Consider the following 20,812-nt stretch of genomic DNA (forward strand, 5'->3'; position numbering starts at 1 on the left):
CAACTGAAGGAACTAAAAGCTCCGTCAGCTTGAACCTGTGCCCGGACATTCCTCGCTGAGAGCACCTCTTCTATTTGGGGCTTTTAAGAAAAGCGACTGGGGGGCGGGGGGAATGACCACAGGAACTGACAGCACGGCCCGCGCTGAGCTCCAGCATCGCAGTGACGGCCGTGTCGTGCCGTGGCGATGACAGGAACACTCTGACACGGGGAGGTGCTCCCGCAGCCCCGGAGCAGCCGTGTTGCAGCGACCGAGGTCACTCTCTGCCAACACAGACGCACACACAAAGGCTGCCGGCGCGTTTCAGCGGGCTGTGGTTAATGATTTGCGGACGATCCCACGCTGCCAACACCGCCTACTGCCGGAGCGGACCTCGCCGTCCCTCTGCCCGAGAGGGAGACGCCAGAAGGGCGCGGGGCGGGGCGGGTCGGGGCCCGGGAGGGCGCGGGGCGGGGCGGGGCGGCGGCACGGACCCTCGCTAGGGGGCAGCACAGCCGCTGTCGCTCCGGGCCGCGCCCGCTGCACTAGGGGCCCCCGAGACCCCGCCTCCAACAGAGGCCCCTCCCCCAATGGAGCCCCTCCTTATGGACGCTCCGCCCCCTCCCCGTCTGCCCCAGCCCCGCCCCTCTCTCCATCTGCCAATCACAGGCCTCTAACACCGGAGGCTCCTCCCCTCCTCGCGCGCCGCGCCGGGCCGTGCGCACTTCCGGTGCGCGGGGCGGGGGCCGGAAGCGGCGGGTGCGGGGGGTGCTGGGCGGCGGCGGCGGCGGCGGCGGCGGTGGAGGAGGAGCGGCAGCAGCAGCGGGCGGTGAGTGCAGCAGACGGGAGCGGGGTGGGGGCTCGGCAGTGCTGCCTCAGCCGGGGTCACGGGTTGGCTGCGTGCCGGGCGCTCTGTGGGCAGTGGTGGTTTCGCCGTCCCCGATCGCAGGGCAGCGCTCTCTCCGCCGCGGCGGGACTGTATCACCCGTGGGGGTGGGCGGCTGTGGGCGGCCGCAGCGCGGGGATCCCCGCGGCTTTCCGGGTGTCCCCTGCGGCGGGGCTCGGCCGTACCGCGCTGACCGCCCCGCCCCTCCTACAGCCGCCTCCGGCTCTGACCGCTGCCCTCGGCCCCGGGGCGCTGCTCGCGGGGGGCTGGGGGCGGGGCTCGGCGCGGACCCTGGTCCTGAACGCCGCGGGACAGCGGCCCCGGCGCTCCCCCCTTTTTCCCTCTCTTCTCGGCGCTCCCCGTGTCTGCGGGCAACGCTCCCCAGCCCAAAGCCCTCCCCGCATCCCCCGTGAGTTCGGGGCAGCAGCTCAAGGGTCAGACGCCGCGGGTCCCTCTGTCCGCGTGATGCGTTCCATTTGTAATGAGTTCGGGAGAATTTGTTATTTGGGAGAGTTCAAGTAGGCTCCAGATGAATTCTTTGAGGCGGTTTTGGTTTTCTGGACACAGCAGATCCCAGCCACCAACAGCAGGCACCCGGGCTTCAGCGCTGTCAACAAGTGTTGCGCTATGGCTGCGGGGAGCTCTGCCCGGCAGCAGTGGCAGTGGCTGCCCCGTGCTCCTGGTGCCTAACGGCGCCCTGCCTCGCTTCAAGGGGTTCCTTCCTTTCTGAGCTGAACTGTTTTAGGAAAAAAAAAATTCTTTGGTCTTTTGGAAGATTATAAACACTGGAAGTCATCTGGTAGCTGATCCCTTGAGATATTCCAGTGTCAGCCCAAAATAAGCTGTGGTATGTTCCTAATTTAGTTCTCCCATCTTTACGTCTTCTGCCTGCAGAGCAGGAAGTAGCTGATGCAAATGTTGTGTTGCTGACAGCGTTCCGTCGGGCTGCACAAGAGCTGAAGCCGCACCGAGGCGTGGGTTGGCCTCCGTTCTGGAGCTGCTGTTTGTGGCTCCCTCACACTGGGGCTGTGGGTTCGTGCGCTGCTCGGGTGAATTCGGTGCGTGCTGTTCCTCTGAGTGCTCGCTGGATGCTGGGGGACGCGCTGACCCCTGGATGGTCTCTAAACAGGAAACTCCTCTTCAGGGCTTGTGGTGTAAGATTGGCTCTGGTGCTTTTACAAAAAAAAACCCCTCATCCCTTTGTTGCTCTGATTGGTTTATAAAGCAGTCTCATTGTTGATGAAAGCTTGCATGCTGTGCAGTATGCTCAAAACCATTTTCCCAAGCCTGGGAGGAAGTAAAGATTAGCTAATAAATAAACCAAATATGCTGGGCAGATTAATAGACATTCTGCACCAGGATGAAATGCACGAGTGTTTGCTGCGAGTCCATAGCTTCTGCTCCATTGGTAATCAAAGTTCAATTGAATTTAAACAAGACCTAGATTTAAGGCCTGCGTTGCAGCCCCAGGAGGGAGGGCTTCAGCTGAACTCTGCTGCCATCAGCGTGCCCTGGCCCTGCTGCGTGGCACAGCTCCGGAGCCTTTTCCCTTTTCTGGGCACAGAACAGCACACAGAACAGAAATGACTCAGACGTGATCAGTGTCTCAGCTTCCTCTTTGTGGCAGGCCGGTGAGATCCTGCTGTATGTACCGAGAGCTGTGAAGTCAGTTCATCAGTTACTGACAAGTTCCTCTGCATTCCCAACAGCCAATAGCTAAATCACTGTTCAGATGCTGCCCAAGCAGGTCTATTTGTGATCTTTATTTCCTTCGATAAACATTGGCCTCTCTGGATTGCACATTCTGGCTACTGATATTAGTTAGGCTCTTGCCTGTGGAGCTGAACCTTTTTATTTGTAGATTGGGTTTTTTAGATTTTGGAATTGTGGATTTGTAGATAGGGTTTGTAGATTGAAAGAGCATCTACAGAGCACAGGGAGGATGAGGCAGGATGGATGTGTGAGGAGTGATGGTGTAGCTGCCTGCTCTGGCACTCAGTGCTGCCTGCATGTAGCTCTGACCTCCCCGCCCCTTTACCAAATGACTTCTCTTCCAAGTTGCCCTAATGCTGCCCACTAAACAGAAATGGAAGCGATTTCACCATCTGCCAGGCAGTATCAGGTCTGCAAAGCTGGCACCGACTGCTATGGGCTCATGGTCTCCACCAGGGAGACCCCGCTGAGGTGCAGGACAGATGTGCCTAATGGCAGGAATCAGGACTTCGAGGAGCACTCTTTCTAAGGGACCTTAATCCCTACAGGGCATCTTGAACTTACGCTCTATGCTCCTTGTAACAGTGCGTTTTATTGCTGGGGCAGGAAGCTGCTGTCCATCTGGACTTTCTGGTTGTAATCCCTATTTGAATTGCTGTTTGAGACTGGGTAATGGGGCTGATCAGATTAGAGCCTGGCGTGGAATGTGGTGGGGATCAGTGATGCAGAATAGTAGCTTTGTGCACCCAGCACTCTGTGAACCTGTTGTCCTTCCTGATGTCCCCACGTTGTGTGCCTGCGTCCTGCTGTGCTCTCAAGGCTCGGGAGAGCTTCCTTAGTGGTGACTTTTGGGAAAAAAAGCCGTTCCTTAAGCTTGCAAGAGCAGGGACAGCGCCCTGCTGCTACTTGTGGACATGGACCCGGTTCTGGATGCATCCTGTGCTGCAGCAGGGTGCTGTTGGTCCTGCGGTCAGGATTTTTGCATCGTACTGAGTTAAAAAAGAAGTATTCATTACTGCCAACTAGATGGGTGACCGCCCACAAGTTTCAGGCTCTGTAAACTTGATGCATCTGGAAGCCCTCCAGAGACTGCTGCTGTCCACTTTGACGCAGAGTGGCCGCCCTGGCTCGCTGCTGTGCAGGGTAGGATGCTGCTGTCTTCCTCCCGGAGCTCGCTACTACTGTGGGCGGGCAGCTGAGGGGTGAGAATGGCCACGTTTGGTCTGTGACTAAAGCTTGTGAGCAGAAGCAAAGCAGTGTTAGAACTGCAGGTTTGGGCTCTGAGGGAGATTTAGTCTCAGCTGGTGAGTGCAGTTGGATAGTGCTGCCTTCCTGTTGGGCTGGGGAGAGCCTTCTTCAGGCAGGGCTGAGCTTTCGCAGGCTGCTGTGGACAGAAGGAAGCTGTGTTCTAGCCACAACGGTGATTCACATTGTAAAATATTTCGACAGAGTGGTGATAAGATAAAAACACAGTTGGTGGATTGCTATTCCCTTCCTGCATTCCCCGGGCATTAGTGTGCTTGGAGAGTGACTTGTCATGCTCCTCCATGCTGAGTCTTTACAGAGCAGAAATTAATGGAAAGTTTATATTACACTTCAGACTTTTCCAGCCTCAAGTGATTTATGTGCCTAAGTCACTTTCCTGTGCAATGCTTGCAGAGTAGACGCTGCAGTTCAGATGCCAAAGCCTTTGGTGGGAGCGTGAACAGGGGCACATTGTTGTGGAAGCAGCTCTCCCATCTCAGCAGCTGCAGCTGCTCGCCTCAGTGCTGCCAGGGCGGCTCGTGCCACACGCCAGTGCTGTGCAGCAGCAATGCAGGAGCTGTAAGTGCTCTGTGGAGGCATTCAGGGCTCCAGGAGGTCCCTGCGGATGCATTTGCAGAATTGAAACCCTGAGGAGCTACAAACTCCTCCCTGGTAAGCAGTCATATTTGATTTGATTTGCTGTGAATGGGACTTCAGCCAATAACCAGCCGCACTGAGGTTCTGCACAGACCTTTGCTTTATTGAGTGGTGTCAATGCAAGGTTAGAAGATGTAAGCTTTAATATCCTTATAAGGTTAACAGGCCCGTGCAGTGGAACAGGAACAATATAGCCATTAAGGAGTTACTGTGGCAATATAAAGCAGCCATGTGCATGGCCACTGCATAATCCAAACATCCCTGCTGATGTGAGGGTCTGTCCGTCACTGGGATGCAGCACTAGGTAGAAATTCTTCTGGAGCTGGGAGGGCTTGTATCACAGAATCACAGGTGGCTGCTAAGCCTTTTCCAACATTCGGCATATGATTTTTGTACCGTCGGGGGATGTGAATAACCACAGTCTGTCTGTGCAGGCTGAGGACATCGCAGCTATGGAGCGGCTGGTGGAACGGCTGGAGAAGGCTGTGGAGCGCCTGGAGACGGTGTGCCAAGGGCCTGGCATGTGTGGAGATGGCTCTTCCCCGGGTGAGTCCCATGGCTGCCAGAGCATCCCCTGAGCGTCGGCACAGTTCCAGGCCTTGGTGGGATGTGCTGCGGAGTGGGCGGCGCTCATGGGGTGCGTGCAGGGGCTGCTGCAGGAGCTGTGGGTGCAAGAGGAAGCGAGTTTCATGGAGGATGCTGCGCAAGTGCAGAGAGCCTGTGGTTACCGTCTGGCCCCGACAGCAGCTTCCTGCGGCTGCAGCACTTCCCTTGCCTGTGCCCAGCCGTGTGTTGGGCTGCACCCGCTGCCTTCGCTCAGTGCAGCTCCGAAAGGTTCAGCTGAAGCGGGTGGGAGTGCGGTGGGTGTGGGTGCTCTGTGAATCACGTGCTGATACCTGTGCGGTTCTCTGCAGGAGTGGCTCAGTACGTGCAGGCTTTCGATGCCATTCTGTCAGGCCCGGTAGCTGAATACATCAACATCAGCAAAGAAGTTGGCGGGGATGTGCAGAAGCATGTAAGGAATAATTTTCTTCTCCATCCTAAATAGCTGCTGCTCGGCCTTCAGGGCTGGCAAGGGCCAAATTTGCTGTCAGCATTTGTGTTCTTTTAGCACTGCGTTGTCAGATATTAGTCATCCCTGAGGATTCGAGACAGATGCCCAGATCACCTCCAGCAGATAGTCACTTACACACAAGATGAATAAAATACTGTTTGAACTCTTCGGGAGCTAGGTACCTGGCTCTCCTCACAGGCCTTGGTCTGTGCTTGTAGGATGCTTGAGCACTACCCACTCAGAGAGCTGCCTAGTTCTCATCAGCTTTCCCTGAAGATAGTTGTCTCCACGAATGTGTGCTGTTATCAAACGGCAGAACAGATTACGTGCACCTTCACAACCAGAAGAAAGGCAGAGGGATGATCTGGCTTAGACGGCCAACATGATTTTTGTATGTGGAGAAAATTATGGCAGCTCTATGGACCACTAGGTTGCTAATACCTTATCTGTACTGTATGCTTCCCAGTGTTCGGGACAGCATAACTGCCTTCATGTAAACTAGAAGCAAGGGGCAGTGGGAGCTTGAATGACTGGCAGTGTTATACTGGAGAGGAGGGAAGCTCTCACATGTTTCTCTTTATTCTCAGGCTGAGATGGTTCATGCAGGCTTGATGATTGAGAGATCTCTTCTGGTGACAGCATCTCAACATCAGCAGCCATCAGAGGTAAGTCTGGGATGTTACAGTTCCTCCAAAAGAGGAACGAGAGGAGGACTGGAGACTCTTGGATCCATTAGGCAGCAGTTGTTGAAGGTGTGAACTGTTGTGGGTGCTCACCCAGTACTGGTCAGAATTCTGAAGGCTGATTCTTAGAGCTACAGAACTGGCATTTTCCAAAGATTAAAGCAACAAGCTCTCCGTAGCTGTCAGAGCAGCGTGTGGAAATCATCTCACAGCTTCTGCCCCTCTCATTTTTCACCTGGCACCAACACTGCGGCAATCACTGTTCCCTAAGATGCAAACCAGACAAGAGCTGGGACCTGAGTAGTGTGCTTTTCATTGTGTGATGCTTCAGGCATGAAACTCCTTCTGAAGTAGAACAGACTCTTGTCTCTCTTGAATGTTTTCTGAATAATAGCTAGGCTTTTAGGATTGATTTCTCCTTAGCAAGTAATTTAACACTTTTCTCTAGGCTGCTAGCTCTCAGCAGGATGCATGACTGAGAATTTGATTCTGAGTGCACTGGCTTTTCCTTTCTGGGAACTGTTTTTCCCGAGCAACAGGATCCCACCTTGCTTTTCTTTGCAGTTGTTATCTGGCTCAGTCATAGCTTCTACTGTTACATTGTGGTAGCTCTGACACTTTTCTATTCACTGTAAAATGTAACTGAAAATGTGTAATTGGCTGCTGTATTCTGACCTCAGAAGTCTTGTAAGCACTTGCATTCAGTGCTTCAGGTGAACAGCGTACAGAAACTATCCTTATTCAAGTATTGAAGGCTTGGATTGACTTGAGAAGTAACTTGAATTCTGAAATTGATAGGATGAGTTGAGAATCTTCTGCGACTCCTCTTGTAATGCAGACTGTAAATCTCAAACTGCAAAAGCCTGCATAGCACCTGCTTTCTTTAAGGATTTATGAAGGAGAGGAAATATCTGTTAAACTGTCTTAGAACAAAAGAACACTGGAAAGGCAAATGCTATTTTTGTCCTTGTTACTCACAAGCTTTGTCAGTGTTTCTTGGATTGCACATGAGTCACAGTTCTTGGCGTACTCCCATAGTACCAGTCCAGTCCGGAGCTATGACTTCAGCCCTGGAGAAGCTGGGCTGTGGGACCACGCTCAGCTCGTGGGGAGGACCAAGCCTGGGCAGGGGCTGCAGCCACAGCTTAGGCCAGTTAGTCTTCCTCTGAATGAGTGTCATCTCAGCAGAGCCACCCACAAAGGCATGCAACTCTTCCAGAGCAGCACCAATGTTCTTAATTGTTGTTGTCCCTCTTGCCTTGCAGAATGTGTTTTCAACGCTTCTGAAACCGATTTCGGAGCAAATCCAGATGGTGCAGAATTTAAGGGAGAAGAACCGCGGTAGCAAACAGTTCAATCACTTATCGGCAGTCAGTGAGAGCATCCCAGCCCTGGGCTGGGTGGCCATGGTAAGAAATGCAGTGGGAAGTGGGCTGGTGGGAAGAGTCTGGCTGCTTGGTGAGCCAGCTGCCTCAGCTGCTTCATGCCAATGTGTTCTTTCTTCTTTAGTCTCCAAAGCCTGGTCCTTATGTAAAGGAAATGACTGATGCTGCCATGTTTTATACCAACCGTATCCTTAAGGAGTACAAGGATGTGTAAGTTCACCTTTTCTCTTAAACGCATCTCTGAACACAGCAAAGAGTGTGCAGGGGCTGTTCCAGTAGCTAACAAAGCTACCTTGGTCTTTAATTCATTCTTCTTTTTTAAAGGTGGAGTGTATTTATAAAACCTCACCTACTTGTTCATTCCTAATCCTCAAAGTCAAGATTCCTTGCATTCATATGGCAGCTGGAATCTCTGGCAACACATGTGTTGCTGTTCTTGTCTCATCATTGTCTGGTGGCTGGACCGTTTGCCAGGGAACAAGTCTTGTCTCGGGTATGGGTCTTGTTAGAGTCATCAGACCCCTCAATTTAAATGGGTTACAGTGCAGAGCAGGCCTGCAGCCTTTTGCCTGCAAATGCAAGATTAATGCTGAGGCTAGAACTCAGTGCTAGAGATGTGAGACTGCTGTGCTGGTCCAGCTGAGTGTTGCCTACAGACTGAGGCAGATATGTAAAGATCTGTCTATTGTCCTTGAGTTGTGATGGCAAATGCACCTGCTGCCTCCTCATGATTTCCTTGTATCCTCAGAGATAAAAAGCAGGTGGACTGGGTGAAGGCTTACCTGCGTATCTGGACGGAGCTGCAGGCCTATATCAAAGAGTATCACACCACGGGGCTGACTTGGAGCAAAACGGTAAGCGCTGACTGGGCCAGCAGGGGCCTCTTAGAAGCGTTTTGCATGGTTATTGCAGCAGACATGAGTTTGTGCAATCGCCTTTCCTCATGCCTGCCTCTTACAGGGTCCTGTGGCAACAGAAGGGGCCAAAACATCATCCGTTCCCCCCACTGGAGCTGCACCGCCTCCCCCCGGCCCTCCTCCCCCACCTGCTCCCGCCCACTCCAGCTCTGGTGCAGACGATTCTGCCACCCGCTCTGCGCTCTTCGCCCAGATCAATCGGGGAGAGGGCATCACATCGGGTAAGTGGCAGCAGCAAGGAAGGGGGGATCAGCCACAAGAAAGAATACTGTGCTGTGAAAGCCCACAGGACTGGCTTTTGCTGCTGTTCCTGACTATACCTGCTTTTAGAAAGCAGACTCCCAAAACCAAAAGAGCATCTGGTCTGAATGTGAGGCTGGCAGCCAAGAGCCGCCCTGAGGCAATTCACAAGGACAGAGAGAGTCCATCTGAGTTGGTATTCTCAGCCTCTTCTGTCAGGTGTAAGGAGAGATTAATCACTGGCTGGGGTGGAGAGGGGGAGCTCTTCAGTTGCATGCCCTTCTCAAGTACAAAAGGTGCAATTTCACACCTGTTCATATCTGCACAAAACTTACCCTTTTTGTGGGTTACCTCGTTAACATATTCAAGGCAGGTGTGGAACAAAGGTAAGGTGCTTGGCTCAAGGCTTTTTCTAGCTGCAGAGCGAAACAGCGAGGGCCTCCTGCTTCTGCAGTACATCCTCATTAGTATTGCGTCAGTGTTCCTGGCTCCCTCTTTCACTTGCTTTCCATTTGTGCTTGGGCTTTAGCTTAGGCCCAACCTCAGGAACTTACCTGCATTCTGAAAAAATGTTATCGTGTTGATCACTGATAGCTGGTGTTTGTGAAATTGCGTTACTGGAGGAGAGCTGGAGCTCAGGCTGGATTTCTTTTGCAGGCTTAAGACATGTTTCAGATGATATGAAGACCCACAAGAATCCAGCACTGAAGAACCAAGGAGGTCCTGTAAGAAGTGGACCCAAGCCTTTCACTTCTCCCAAGCCAGCCTGTAGTGTTAATCCCTCCCAAAAAACCTCTTCAAAGCAACCCGCATTGCTAGAATTAGAAGGCAAAAAGTGGAGAGTGGTGAGTGCCTGGCATCAGCGTGAGAGGGTTGGAGGGACGGGAGCTTTGCAGCAGGGAAGGAGGATCTCCTTCCTTGTAAGAGGCATTAGCATGATGTTACATGCAGTTTTCTTTTAAAGGAACTCCACTGTCCTGCTGTGCATGCAGATAAGTTATTCTGCATTCTAAAAATAAGGTGCATTTTCACTGCCTTTCCAGGAAAACCAGGAAAATGCCACTAACCTGGTAATCAGTGACACAGAATTGAAGCAGGTAGCATATGTTTTCAAGTGCACAAATAGCACACTCCAAATCAAAGGCAAGATCAACTCCATCACCCTTGGTAAGTAGAATGAACAACCCTGAAAACTTTTTTTTTTTTTTTTTTTTGCCTGCTGCTTTGTTTGCAGAAGGCTAAATCTCTAAAACCTTTTTGAGAGCTACCCTGCCTTGTCTTTGCAGATAACTGCAAGAAGCTAGGTCTGGTGTTTGATGATGTGGTGGGCATCGTAGAGATCATAAACAGCAGGGACATTAAAGTTCAGGTGAGTGTCTATGCCCTGCTCTCTGCCTGCAGTGTGACTGCTGCGCAGGGTGCCAGTAGCATCTGCTTCTTGGAGAAGCTGGACTTCTGGAATAAGAATAGGCATCTGTGAAAAGAGTGAAAAAAAACTTGTCCTACTGCTCTGCAGCTGAGCCTGCCCAGTCTTCAGGAAAGGGCTGAAATGTGCCTCACTGAGCTGCTTCAGCGACCTAGGTAAAAGTCTATGTGAGCTGGGAAGCAAGATCAGCATGCCAAAGTAGGAGGCCAGCAATAGAATCCACACTGGTGCCAGTTTTGGTGTCTGATTTGGGATGGGCAGCTTACCCAGTCTTTCATTCAGTTTTGTTTTAAAGAGATGAGAACAATAACCTTAGATTTTTGCCAGTAGTGGGAGTACTTGAGTTCAGTGTGTCTGGGGGGGGGCAGTTGGTGACAAGCCTTTCCCTTGAAGGCAGTTGCCAAGAACATGGTTGCCCAGCTCAAGCGCATGCTCCTCAGCTTCTCCTTTGATCACTCTGCTAGGTAATGGGTAAAGTGCCAACGATCTCCATCAACAAAACAGACGGTTGCCACGTGTATCTGAGCAAGAACTCCCTAGACTGCGAAATCGTCAGTGCCAAGTCATCAGAGATGAATGTCCTTATTCCCACCGAGGGTGGTGACTTTGTAAGTGTTATTTTTGACATCAGTTGTGGAAGTCTGCTAGAGGAGGGGTAAGGCACAATTCTTGCTCTGAGGCCCCCAGGGAATGCCACAGTTGCAATGAGGTCTGGAGGGACAATTGTGGAGTCACCATTTTAATCTGGGTTTGGAGGTTGTGAATGACAATTAGATGCTAAAATCAGCAAATCAGGTTGTTTCTCTTTACAGTGACTGTTTTGTGAGATCTGCTTCTTCCTCAGATCTTGGAGGGGGGGCAGAACAGGAAGTGTTTGTTGGTACAAAAGGGGACATAACGTATATAAAAAAAACCAAGTTCCTAAAACAGTGGAAGTAGTTACTAGACTCTGTCATAAATGGAGATTTATGACAACAGATTCCTATTTTTACTCTCCAGACTGAATTCCCTGTCCCAGAACAGTTCAAGACAGTGTGGAATGGTCAGAAGCTGGTTACCACTGTGACGGAAATTGCTGGCTAAGCAGAACAGCTCCAAGGCTCACGCCCTCCCCTGGCTCTGCTGTGGGACAAATCTGCTTTCAGATGATTCTCTTAGATTTCTTGTACCTTTCTGCTCTCAAACTGCTTTTCTACCCGAGAGACACGGCTACCTGCCATCACTGAAATACCTCTGGCTGGGATTTGGTATAGGTGGCGGGTCGGTATTGTCCACATCTATTAGCAGGAAGGTTTATTTTTCCCCTCCCTTGTCTGATCTAACTGCACCAATTGATCATGTCAGATTTTGGGTGAACTTCAAAGCCAGTACTGGCAGTTGGCTTTCAGAGTGTTGTTCAGTTGTTTGGTTTTTTTTGTATTGCCTTCAAGCAAATTTATCATGTGAGAGAGGAGTGTTGTCCCCTTTTTAACAAATAATGTCCAGACATACACGGTTGCTATTGCAAATATCTGAAGAAGGTCCTGGAAGCTGCCAATTCCAGCGCTATATACTAACCAGTGGCATTACAGGACCTGGGAATGGCTTTGTTGGACCAAAGGCTGAGGACTTGGACCATAGCATTCCACCCTCATTTCCCTTTCATCATTCCTATTAGCTCAGTGTGTTTCTGATCGTGCCATGACAGGAGGCTTTCTATTAATCAGTGCCACAGGAAAACTGCGGAGGAGTAACTGCATTTTCCCCTCCAGCAGTCTCGCTGGTAATTTGGAGCTGAGCGTCTCTTCCCATGAGCCCTCCACCTTCTCAAGGGAGCCTTTGCTCCAGGGCTTCCTGCTCTGAGCAGCTGAACTCAGGTTCAGTCTTCCAGGACAGTTCTGAACCTGTTCCCTCCTGCAGGGGAAAGGTCTCCTTCATTCCAGGGTCAGTAGTGCGGTATTGTACATTACCCAAGTGGGATCAAGTCAGTTCATCGCTCTCTTCCTCATCTGCAATCAGTCACCTTAGGTGAATCTTCTCAAACTCCCCTTTCTCCTGTTGCTTGGCTCTTTTACTTTGGTAAAAAGAAGCTTGTAGCCTCTGTTCCAGAGCACTGGAACGGAGAGAAATGGAACTAAGACATAGTACTGTATTGACCCATAAAGGGAGCTGCACATGCTTTGACCTTCATTTTTCCAATGCCTCGGGTGGCATAAGCATATCTTAAATGCATTTCCTCTGTAAAGTGTCAATGTTCTCTTTCTCTAGGACAAAACTTACAAAAATATGCAATTTTTTATTTTAAGACTGTCCTGTGACTTGTACTCGTCTTCTCCTGAGGCTTGTGAAAAAACCTTTCTTATGTACGTAAGATTATACAGAAGATAGAATAAAGTTAATGCCAACTTGCTCATTACTTTGCCTCTTGTTTCTGCTCCGTGGAGGCACATGGTAGCTCAGGCAGGACAAGATGCCCCTTGCTGCCTGACCCTGCCTAGGTCGCATAGAGGACGACTGACCCCACGGGGAATTCTGGACTTCCCTCAACTCCCTTTGAATCCACTTTACAGTAGTCTTCAAATCACACCCTGGTCTGTTTTCTTTTTTAGTTGGTTAGATTTAAGTTCTTTATTGATTTCAGTTGCTGTACAAAAGTGCCTAAAACAAGCCATTAGTTGAAAATGGTTCAAGCTGTTAATACCCGCTTAATTAAAAACTCTCAATTTTCCTTAGAACCTCCTAAATGTGGTCTTTTTTTCTGCCCACATTGAAGGAGACGCTCATCTCTTTCCTCTGCATACAGCCTTGTAAGTCTGTTTGCTTATCCCTTTAAGGGATACAGCATTCTTGCTCTAGCGGTTTTGGTTAATACTGCCATTGCTTCTTCAGAGGAACAGGCAACAGAGGCTGTGAATGCAACTGTTAAACCTTTCAAGCAGCTCAGTCATTTCACCATCACCAAGTGACCAGCACAGCTCTGAGATCAGGAGTAGACGCAGGGCTCGTGTGGGATGGAGTGCTTCAAAGTTAGTGCAAGGCTCGGTCCCCCCATTTTGGAACTAATTAAATCCAGGTGAATTCCAGTCTCTTGCTGCAGTGTATAGCAGGTGCCACTTCTGAGAAGATTAGCCCCCCCTCCTCCCAGTCCTACTCTTCCCCTTCCCCAGATCCCCCACCAACATACACAAAATACTGTTGCGCAGTAGCAGCTGCAGTAACTACAGTGAGACCCTCCTGAGTGGTCTCATGAGGTGTCTCCCCTTAGCTTCACTGGAGGAATGGGAGGATATGGGTGCAAAACCATTCTTCTGTGAAGTGCAGGTGATCCCCTTCCACCCCCAGGAACACCAGCTTTCCTGCTTTGTCCATCTGCTGCAGTCCTAGGCGATCCTAAAGGAAGAGAAGCATGACCATAGCTTCCTGGGGGAATCTCATTGTTGGGGAAAAAGCCACTTTGGGATGATTTACAATGAAGCTTGAGAAAGGAGTAAAGTTCATTAAACACATGTGGAAGGAGATTTTGAGCCAGGGGTGAAATCACCACTAACTCCTCATGCCAGGAAAGGGCACAGAGAGAAACAGCTCCTGGTAAGAGAAGGCCATGTGCCCAGAACAGTGGAGATGGTCAGCAGAGCCAGGCTGTGGGGGTTAGAGCTCCTGAAGGTCCTGAGGGCACAATATTCTTTAGAGGGAAAATTGCAGACCCCGCCCAGCAGAACATACCTCTTTGTACAGCAAGGTCTCCTTCAATGGAATGGTGTCCTTGGCTTGGCCACTTTTGTAAAACCCAAACCACTGTCAGAATTAAAAAAAAAAAAATAAAAAAAAATCAACAGCTGCTGTAGGACTCTTAGCAGGCAAAGAGGCGAATTCACCAACTCCTGCCAGAGATGTGCTGCTGCAGACAGTGCAGCATCAGATCTATTCTTGCACTCAGCCTTCTCAGAAAGTTCTGCCCACCAAAAGGCAAAACCAGAAACAAGCAAGGAAGAACCACAGCACCAACCAAAAACAGCATCTGCCCTGACTGTCTCACCTCAGAGATCGGAGGGTCAACCATAGTATCATTGAGAAATTTCACCATCACAAACTTTTTCAAAGCCATCAGGTTTTTCTTGTACGTCTCATTGATGCCCTGAGTGAAAGCAAGACAGAAAGATCCAAGTCAGTAAAAACCCACTGAGAGAGACAGCAGTGGGGAAACTCTCTGCTCCAACTCACTCCGTACCAACAAATGAAATCCCACACTACACCAGCCTTGGAGGCAGGAGTGTGAATTTCTATGCTCCATCTCCCTTGGCTGTGCTCATGGCATTCAGCCTTATCTCCAGGCTGTAAAAAAGGGACAGTCCTCCCCTGCCTTCAGTGGAGTTGTCCACTTGGAAGGTCAGGTGCAGACGGAGCCCTTGGTATAGCTTTCCACAGACCACTCCAGAAGAGCACAGCAACACAAGAGCTGCTCTGGCATGGATAAATCTCATTCATAAATCTACCAGTGAAAACACTTTGTACACTCCTGGGCTGCAGGGCAAAAAAAATGCTCCTTTTGAGCTCCAGCAAAAGAGCATGGAGAACATGAAGGAGCTCACTTCTAAAGCTTCTGCTCTCCTGCAAGCATTTATTCATCAGTTAGGTCCTTACCCTCTCCTGATTTATGTCAGCCAAAAAGATGCTCTTTGTCCTGTAGTCCTCCTCCTTCAAAGGATCATGCCAATACTGTGCTTGTACCAAGCTGGAGAAGGGAGAAACCAAAGATCAGACAAAACCCAGAGCAGCTCACGTGGGCCCAGCCCCTGTCTCTGCAGCCTGGGAATGTACTCACTGCTCTTGAACAGCTTGTGTGTAGGCGCCCAGATCCAGCATCTTTCGGATCCAGTCACAGATATGGGAGCTCTCACCAGGACAGCGTGGAAAGCCATACACTCCTGGGGTACGGAGACACATGTTACAGCTCAGCGAGCCAGACAGAAATCCCTTAATCCCTCCAGCTGGTAAAGAACCACCTCTTACAGAGAAGTGGCAGGAATTACCAAGGGAATCAGGAGGCCTTTAATCCTGCAATCTCATTAGACAGCCCTCCTGCCCCTGGGCACTATCGCACACAATGATAATGGATGATGCTCTTGAGCTCAGGATATTGCTGTGGAGAATGGGGGCATGCAGACAAGCTGAATGCTCTCCAGCTCGCCTGCTGCGATCCCTACAGGTCTCGGGACGATTCCCTACAGTTCTTCCCCCTACACTACAAAGAAATAGACTCGAGCCATGGAACTTCCCAGAGGAGACTATTTGAAATTCATTGCCAGATACTCTTAACTGTACAGTTCCTAAATTACATTCCATACTGCCTCTTTGATCTACTGCAAAAAGCACCTCCCTTGGTGCTTTAGTCTTGGATACCAATTGTAAAATACCTCCGTGACCCAGAAGGTTTAGTTTCACAAAGGCTTTGCCGTGTAGTTAGAAATATCGTCTCCAGAAACAGCTAATCCATATGCTTCCAAAGTATATAAGAATTCTGCTGAGACAAGAAGTCATCTGCTTATAAATGTCCCTTCTCATTGCCAGTCAAGCAAGACCAACCCAGAAGACAAAGTACTCAGCTAACAGGTGAACCAAAGCAGACTGGTGGATTCAGGTAACAAAGGGACAGCTTAACTTATTAGAAGACAGTACATTTTTAGGATGAGGGCCAAAAAATTAATTCCTCCCACCAGCAAAAGCCCCCCATGCCCTTCACCCATGGTTAGGAGCTGTGGTAGCTGAAGAGGACATTACCTTGGTGCTGCCCCCCAACAGAGATCAAAGTGAACATGGGAGGAGAAGGGCACCTCTGGGCCACCGCCCTCCTGCACAGAAAGGGAAAGGAGCAGAGTTAGCGCCTGGTGTCTGGCCAGCCCATGGGTGTTGCTCTGCTCACAGTGCTCAGCCAGCCGCTGCCTGGGCCCAGGCACTTGGGTTACATTCGCCTTCCTGGTAGAGGAGAGTACAAACAACTACAGCCTGCCATACTCTCCTTCTGGATTCTTCACTCCTTTGGAGTGCTCCTACCTTAGTGAAGCGATTTGTCCGTTTAAACCTGCTTAGTAGTTCAGAAGTTTAAAATTAGAACCTAAAACCAACCAGAAAAAAAACACTAAAACCAGAACAGGAATGTAAACTTACAGGAATTGGCCTCCTTGGGAGAAGCCCATTGCATTGTAGCCTCCTTTCAGGTGAGGGTCCTTTGCAAGTTGGCTGCACACCTCTCTCACTTGGTCATTGACATTCATGAAGAAGCTGTTCTCCACATCCTGACAGACTGGCCATGTTAGAAAGTGCAACTCGTACCTTCAGAATGGCTTATTTTAATCTCTCCAAGCAGACCAGTCTAACAGCTCTGCTTGTGAAAGAGGACCTTAACCTTCACAAGATGACAGAAGTGAAATTGAAGCTTTGAGACTTCCCATCATCATATCTTTCCTCCTATTCTGCCTGCACAGCGGTCTCATACAGAGCAGTAGTACGGTCCCAAATTTCTCCACAATTTCAGTTCCTTCAGATTTTGTATATTCTACATGTAAATCAGTCTTCACCATCCTATCCAGATCCCAGAAAATAACACACATTGCACATTATTCTGAAAGACAGTTTCTAGAAATTTAGCGGGGCATGCCCACCGAACCACGTCCCCAAGTGCCACATCTCTACAGTTCTGGAACACCTCCAGTGTTGGTGACCCCACCACCTCCCTGGGCAGCCTGTGCCACTGCATTAATGCTCTTTTGGAGAATAAATTGTTCCTGACGTCCAACCTGACCCTCCCCTGGCACAACGTGAGGCCACCACCTCTCATCCTATCACAGGAGAGCAGTATCTTATCACATCTCTGTACTACCCGGCGAAGTCAGAGTGCTGATCTGTGGCTTTGCACACTAATCCCATTTACATTGGGGCCTGGCTTTCCCTAGAAGGCGTTACCCAGACTTCTCCGTCTCCACCCGTCACAGCTATTTACCTCCCAGGGAACAAAACCGCCGGGGACAGCCCCGCAGCCAGTACCTGCACCAGGGAGCTGCCGATGCGCAGGGACAGAACGTAGATACCCGGGATCCTGCGCTGCACCATGTCCCGGACGTAGCCCATACTCAGCGGATTGCAGCAGCTGTCCCCTGCCGGAGAAGGACGGGGAGGAAGGGGCGTGGGCGCGGTGTCAGGCTGCGGCCGGTCCCCCCCTCACCTCGCCACCTACCGCCTCCCGCAGCCCCGCGGCTCACCCATGCCGTGCCAGATGACCAGAGGGACGGCGGCCATAGCGCGGCCCGGATACAGCCACAGCAGCGCCAGCACAGCCGCGCCGCGCGCCGCCATCTTGGCTGTCACATGACCGGCGCGCGGCACGAGGAGAAGGCGAGGCTACAGCTCGCAGCGCAGCGCCCCCCCACCGCTGGCCGCCAGGGGGCGCCCACACTCTCTCCGCACCCTCCCGCGCCGCCCCATAAGGCCCCGCGCGACGCCGTGGCGCTCTCTTCCCCGCCTCCATCATGGCGGTGAGTAGGGGCGTTGTTGGCCGGAGCCGGCCTGGGCCGTCTCTATCCGCCGCCATCTGCCCTTCCGTGGGGCTCGGCAGGGCGGCGACTTGTGGGGGGGGTTGGCGGGCAGCTGTAGGGCTGGCATGGGTGGCGGGGAGCCGGCTGGTCGCCCTGAGGCGGTGGCTGCCATGACAGGCCGCGACCTGCGCGGTGTCGGGATGGGGCTGAGGCTGAGGTGCTGGGCTCGCCCCGGGGTGGGCCCGGTGACAGGGCGCGCTGCCCGCCCGGTGGAGCGTCCTTTAGCCGCTGAGCCTTGGGCCGTCCCCCTGTGATCTGTGCTCATTCCCCCCGTCGTTTCTCCGCAGCAAGACCAGGGTGAAAAAGAGAACCCCATGCGAGAGCTCCGCATCCGCAAGCTCTGTCTTAACATCTGTGTTGGAGAGAGTGGGGACAGGCTCACCCGAGCGGCCAAGGTCCTGGAGCAGCTCACAGGGCAGACCCCTGTCTTCTCCAAAGGTGAGGGGGCCTTGCCAGCTCTGCAGGGGAGCGGTGGCTGCTTTCCTGTCTTCCTGAGCGCATCGGTGGTGGTGTGGCTGTGGGAAGAGACTCCTTGACAGAGCCAGTGTGGGGAAATGTGTTGTTGTGCACTTAGAGGCGTTGGTGTGTGAATTGTGAGCCTTAAGTACTTGTTGCTGGCAGCCCTTCAGTCTCCAGTTCTGTATTTTGGCCCTTGTCCCCAGAGAGAGAATGTGAGATTGTCTTGGCTGTTTTTATTTCCTTTTAAGTAATTTTTTTAGTCATGAGCAAGCTTTGAGTCCTGTGAATGGGAATTCTTTGAATAGGCTCTTAAGTGTCACTCTTACTGCATACAGCTCGGTACACAGTAAGATCCTTTGGAATCAGGAGAAATGAGAAGATTGCTGTTCATTGCACGGTTCGTGGGGCCAAAGCAGAGGAGATTCTGGAGAAGGGGTTGAAGGTGAGTATGGGGCTTGTCTGGATCCCTGAACTGTTATCAGCTGGAAAGATGATGAAAAGCTTTGAAATGTTGCGTCCAATCTAGTTACAGATGTTGAGGGTTGGGTTAGCATCCCTGGTACATGAGCTGTGATTGCACTGTTTCTTTATTTGGTATGTGTTTGTTTAAGAGCTAGTGCAGCTTGGTGCAGCTGCTGTTATCTTTTGAGATTTTTATCTTTGTTGTTGTTATTCCCAAGCAGGCTGTGGGATCGAAATCTTATTGCTAAAAGTTTACCAGCATGTAAAAAAGTGGGTCTGGCAGCAGTTAGTGGAACATCCAGGACTTCTCTTTGGGGTTGATAATAAAATAATGGCTTACAATACATGTTTCAGGTGCGAGAATATGAGTTGAGAAAAAACAACTTCTCCGACACTGGGAACTTTGGCTTTGGAATCCAGGAGCACATTGATTTAGGGATCAAGTACGATCCCAGTATTGGTATCTATGGCTTGGACTTCTACGTGGTGAGTGTTCCCTGCTTCCTTGCATTCATTTGGTTTGTGTGAAAGCTGTAGAAGGAGCCTAGCGTAATAACTAGCTGTCCGCTGCTCAAAGGTGGGAAGATGTCATCAAAATCCAAGTCTAAGCTGGGGTTCACAGGGCTGCTGTAAGGCCCCTGATTCATGATGCGTCTCAAAGCATCTTCAGAAACACTGTTGCTGTTAGTGGTATTCATGGGATAACTTTGATAGAAACTGCTACACTTGGGTCAGTGCACTGGGAGGGAAGAGGCAGAAGTGTGAGGGACTTCAGGAGTGAAGACTGAAAGATGGATTGTGTTGCTGGAAAACTCTGGCTCTCCAGTTTGAGGTGGTGATGGGTCATGCGGTGATGGTGGCTGGTATATTTGACTTTTTGTTCTCTGAAATAGAGGGAAGCTGTTCCGCACACGTAACCCATTTTGCTCAGTATCTTTTCTCAAGAGCTGAGGCCTCTTGGTATGCAACAGTGCATCTTCCATGTTCACTTTGGTTTCTCTGGGTATGTGATAAGCTGTTCAACCCAGGAGCTGTCCCTGTCAGTTTACCTGCCTGCTCAGAGTTACCTAGATTTCAGTTGCATTGAGACTGTTTAAGATAATGCTCTAAGTCCTGACCATAACTCAGACAATACGATGTTGCTGACCAGGAAGTTCAAGATTTTTCCTGCTTAAGAAAAGATTTGTTTTAAGTAAGTAAAGGCCAGATTGAAATAGTGCTGTTGATCTCCTCTCCTGCCAGGTGTTGGGCAGGCCTGGTTTCAGCATTGCTGACAAGAAGCGCAGGACTGGCAACATTGGAGCCAAGCACAGAATTGGAAAGGAAGAAGCCATGCGCTGGTTTCAGCAAAAGGTAAAGTCCAACTCCATATATATATATATATATATTTTTTAATCCTGCAAGAATCCTAGCAAGTATCAGCAAAATACTTCACTGGTTTGATCTTCCTTATGGGAGGAATGGAACAAGTCATGGAGTAGGAGGAGGTCACTGCTCAAAACACTGATACGGATTCTTCTGGAGCAGTATAAACTATTTGAGCATGAGTGCTGACTTTGCGGTGAGCTGGAGCAGCAACTCGTATAGGCTGCCTGGAAGTGTCAGCTCTTGTGTAAACTGTACCGGTCATCTCCTGCACAGGGGAAACTCCAGCCTGCTCCTGCTGAGTGCCTTTCTTCCTGGCATTTGCTTAGTTCTGGTAACTATGGTGTAGTTCACCTTCAGAGACCAAATCATGGGGCTGTGAAAGGGATGAGTGTATTCTGGTTAGATCTGCGTATGAGGGTGGGGCTTCTTGTTTTGCTTGACTGGTGAGTGGAGCTTAGTGCTTACCTGGAACCCCCTCCACCCTCGGAAGTCAGCCACATGGCATAAGGTGGAAAGGCAATTAGCAGCTCAACTCAGAGAAGTGATGTTTAACGTCATTATTGTTTGGCTGGCTTGGAATGAATGCGGTCATCAGTTTTTCCACAGCAGCACTGTGCCATTTACCTGACTGCTTTCTCACTTAGTTCTTTCTGGTTTTCTCACAGTATGATGGCATCATCCTTCCTGGCAAATAAGCAGTTCCTGTTACCAAAAATCAAATAAAACTTTTTTTAACCCCAGCTTCTGTAGTGAATTTTGTGCGAGTTCCT

The 20,812-nt window shown here is 50.6% G+C and overlaps 3 protein-coding genes across 3 annotated transcripts; 2 read left to right on the forward strand and 1 right to left on the reverse strand.

Annotated features, from left to right (window-relative positions):
* CAP1 (cyclase associated actin cytoskeleton regulatory protein 1) lies at positions 1,321-12,580 on the forward strand. The gene is made up of 13 exons (XM_021375296.1): positions 1,321-4,495; positions 4,915-5,026; positions 5,395-5,495; positions 6,122-6,199; positions 7,483-7,626; positions 7,727-7,812; positions 8,351-8,456; positions 8,563-8,740; positions 9,417-9,604; positions 9,803-9,926; positions 10,046-10,128; positions 10,650-10,793; positions 11,185-12,580. Exons 2-13 carry the CDS (start codon positions 4,933-4,935, stop codon positions 11,266-11,268), a joined length of 1,410 nt encoding a protein of 469 aa, XP_021230971.1. The 5' UTR covers positions 1,321-4,495; positions 4,915-4,932; the 3' UTR covers positions 11,269-12,580.
* On the reverse strand, positions 12,759-17,578 carry PPT1 (palmitoyl-protein thioesterase 1). The gene is made up of 9 exons (XM_021375305.1): positions 17,421-17,578; positions 17,206-17,315; positions 16,330-16,457; positions 15,943-16,013; positions 14,987-15,089; positions 14,806-14,896; positions 14,201-14,299; positions 13,888-13,959; positions 12,759-13,554 (listed from the first exon to the last, which is right to left on the reverse strand). The coding sequence occupies exons 1-9, from the start codon at positions 17,512-17,514 to the stop codon at positions 13,432-13,434; spliced, it is 891 nt and encodes a 296-aa protein (XP_021230980.1). The 5' UTR covers positions 17,515-17,578; the 3' UTR covers positions 12,759-13,431.
* RPL11 (ribosomal protein L11) lies at positions 17,555-20,782 on the forward strand. Its single transcript, XM_021375317.1, has 6 exons — positions 17,555-17,693; positions 18,041-18,191; positions 18,548-18,654; positions 19,029-19,160; positions 19,917-20,027; positions 20,708-20,782. The coding sequence occupies exons 1-6, from the start codon at positions 17,688-17,690 to the stop codon at positions 20,735-20,737; spliced, it is 537 nt and encodes a 178-aa protein (XP_021230992.1). The 5' UTR covers positions 17,555-17,687; the 3' UTR covers positions 20,738-20,782.

This window comes from Numida meleagris, chromosome 22, assembly GCF_002078875.1.
Source record: "Numida meleagris isolate 19003 breed g44 Domestic line chromosome 22, NumMel1.0, whole genome shotgun sequence".
Lineage (NCBI taxonomy): Eukaryota > Metazoa > Chordata > Aves > Galliformes > Numididae > Numida > Numida meleagris.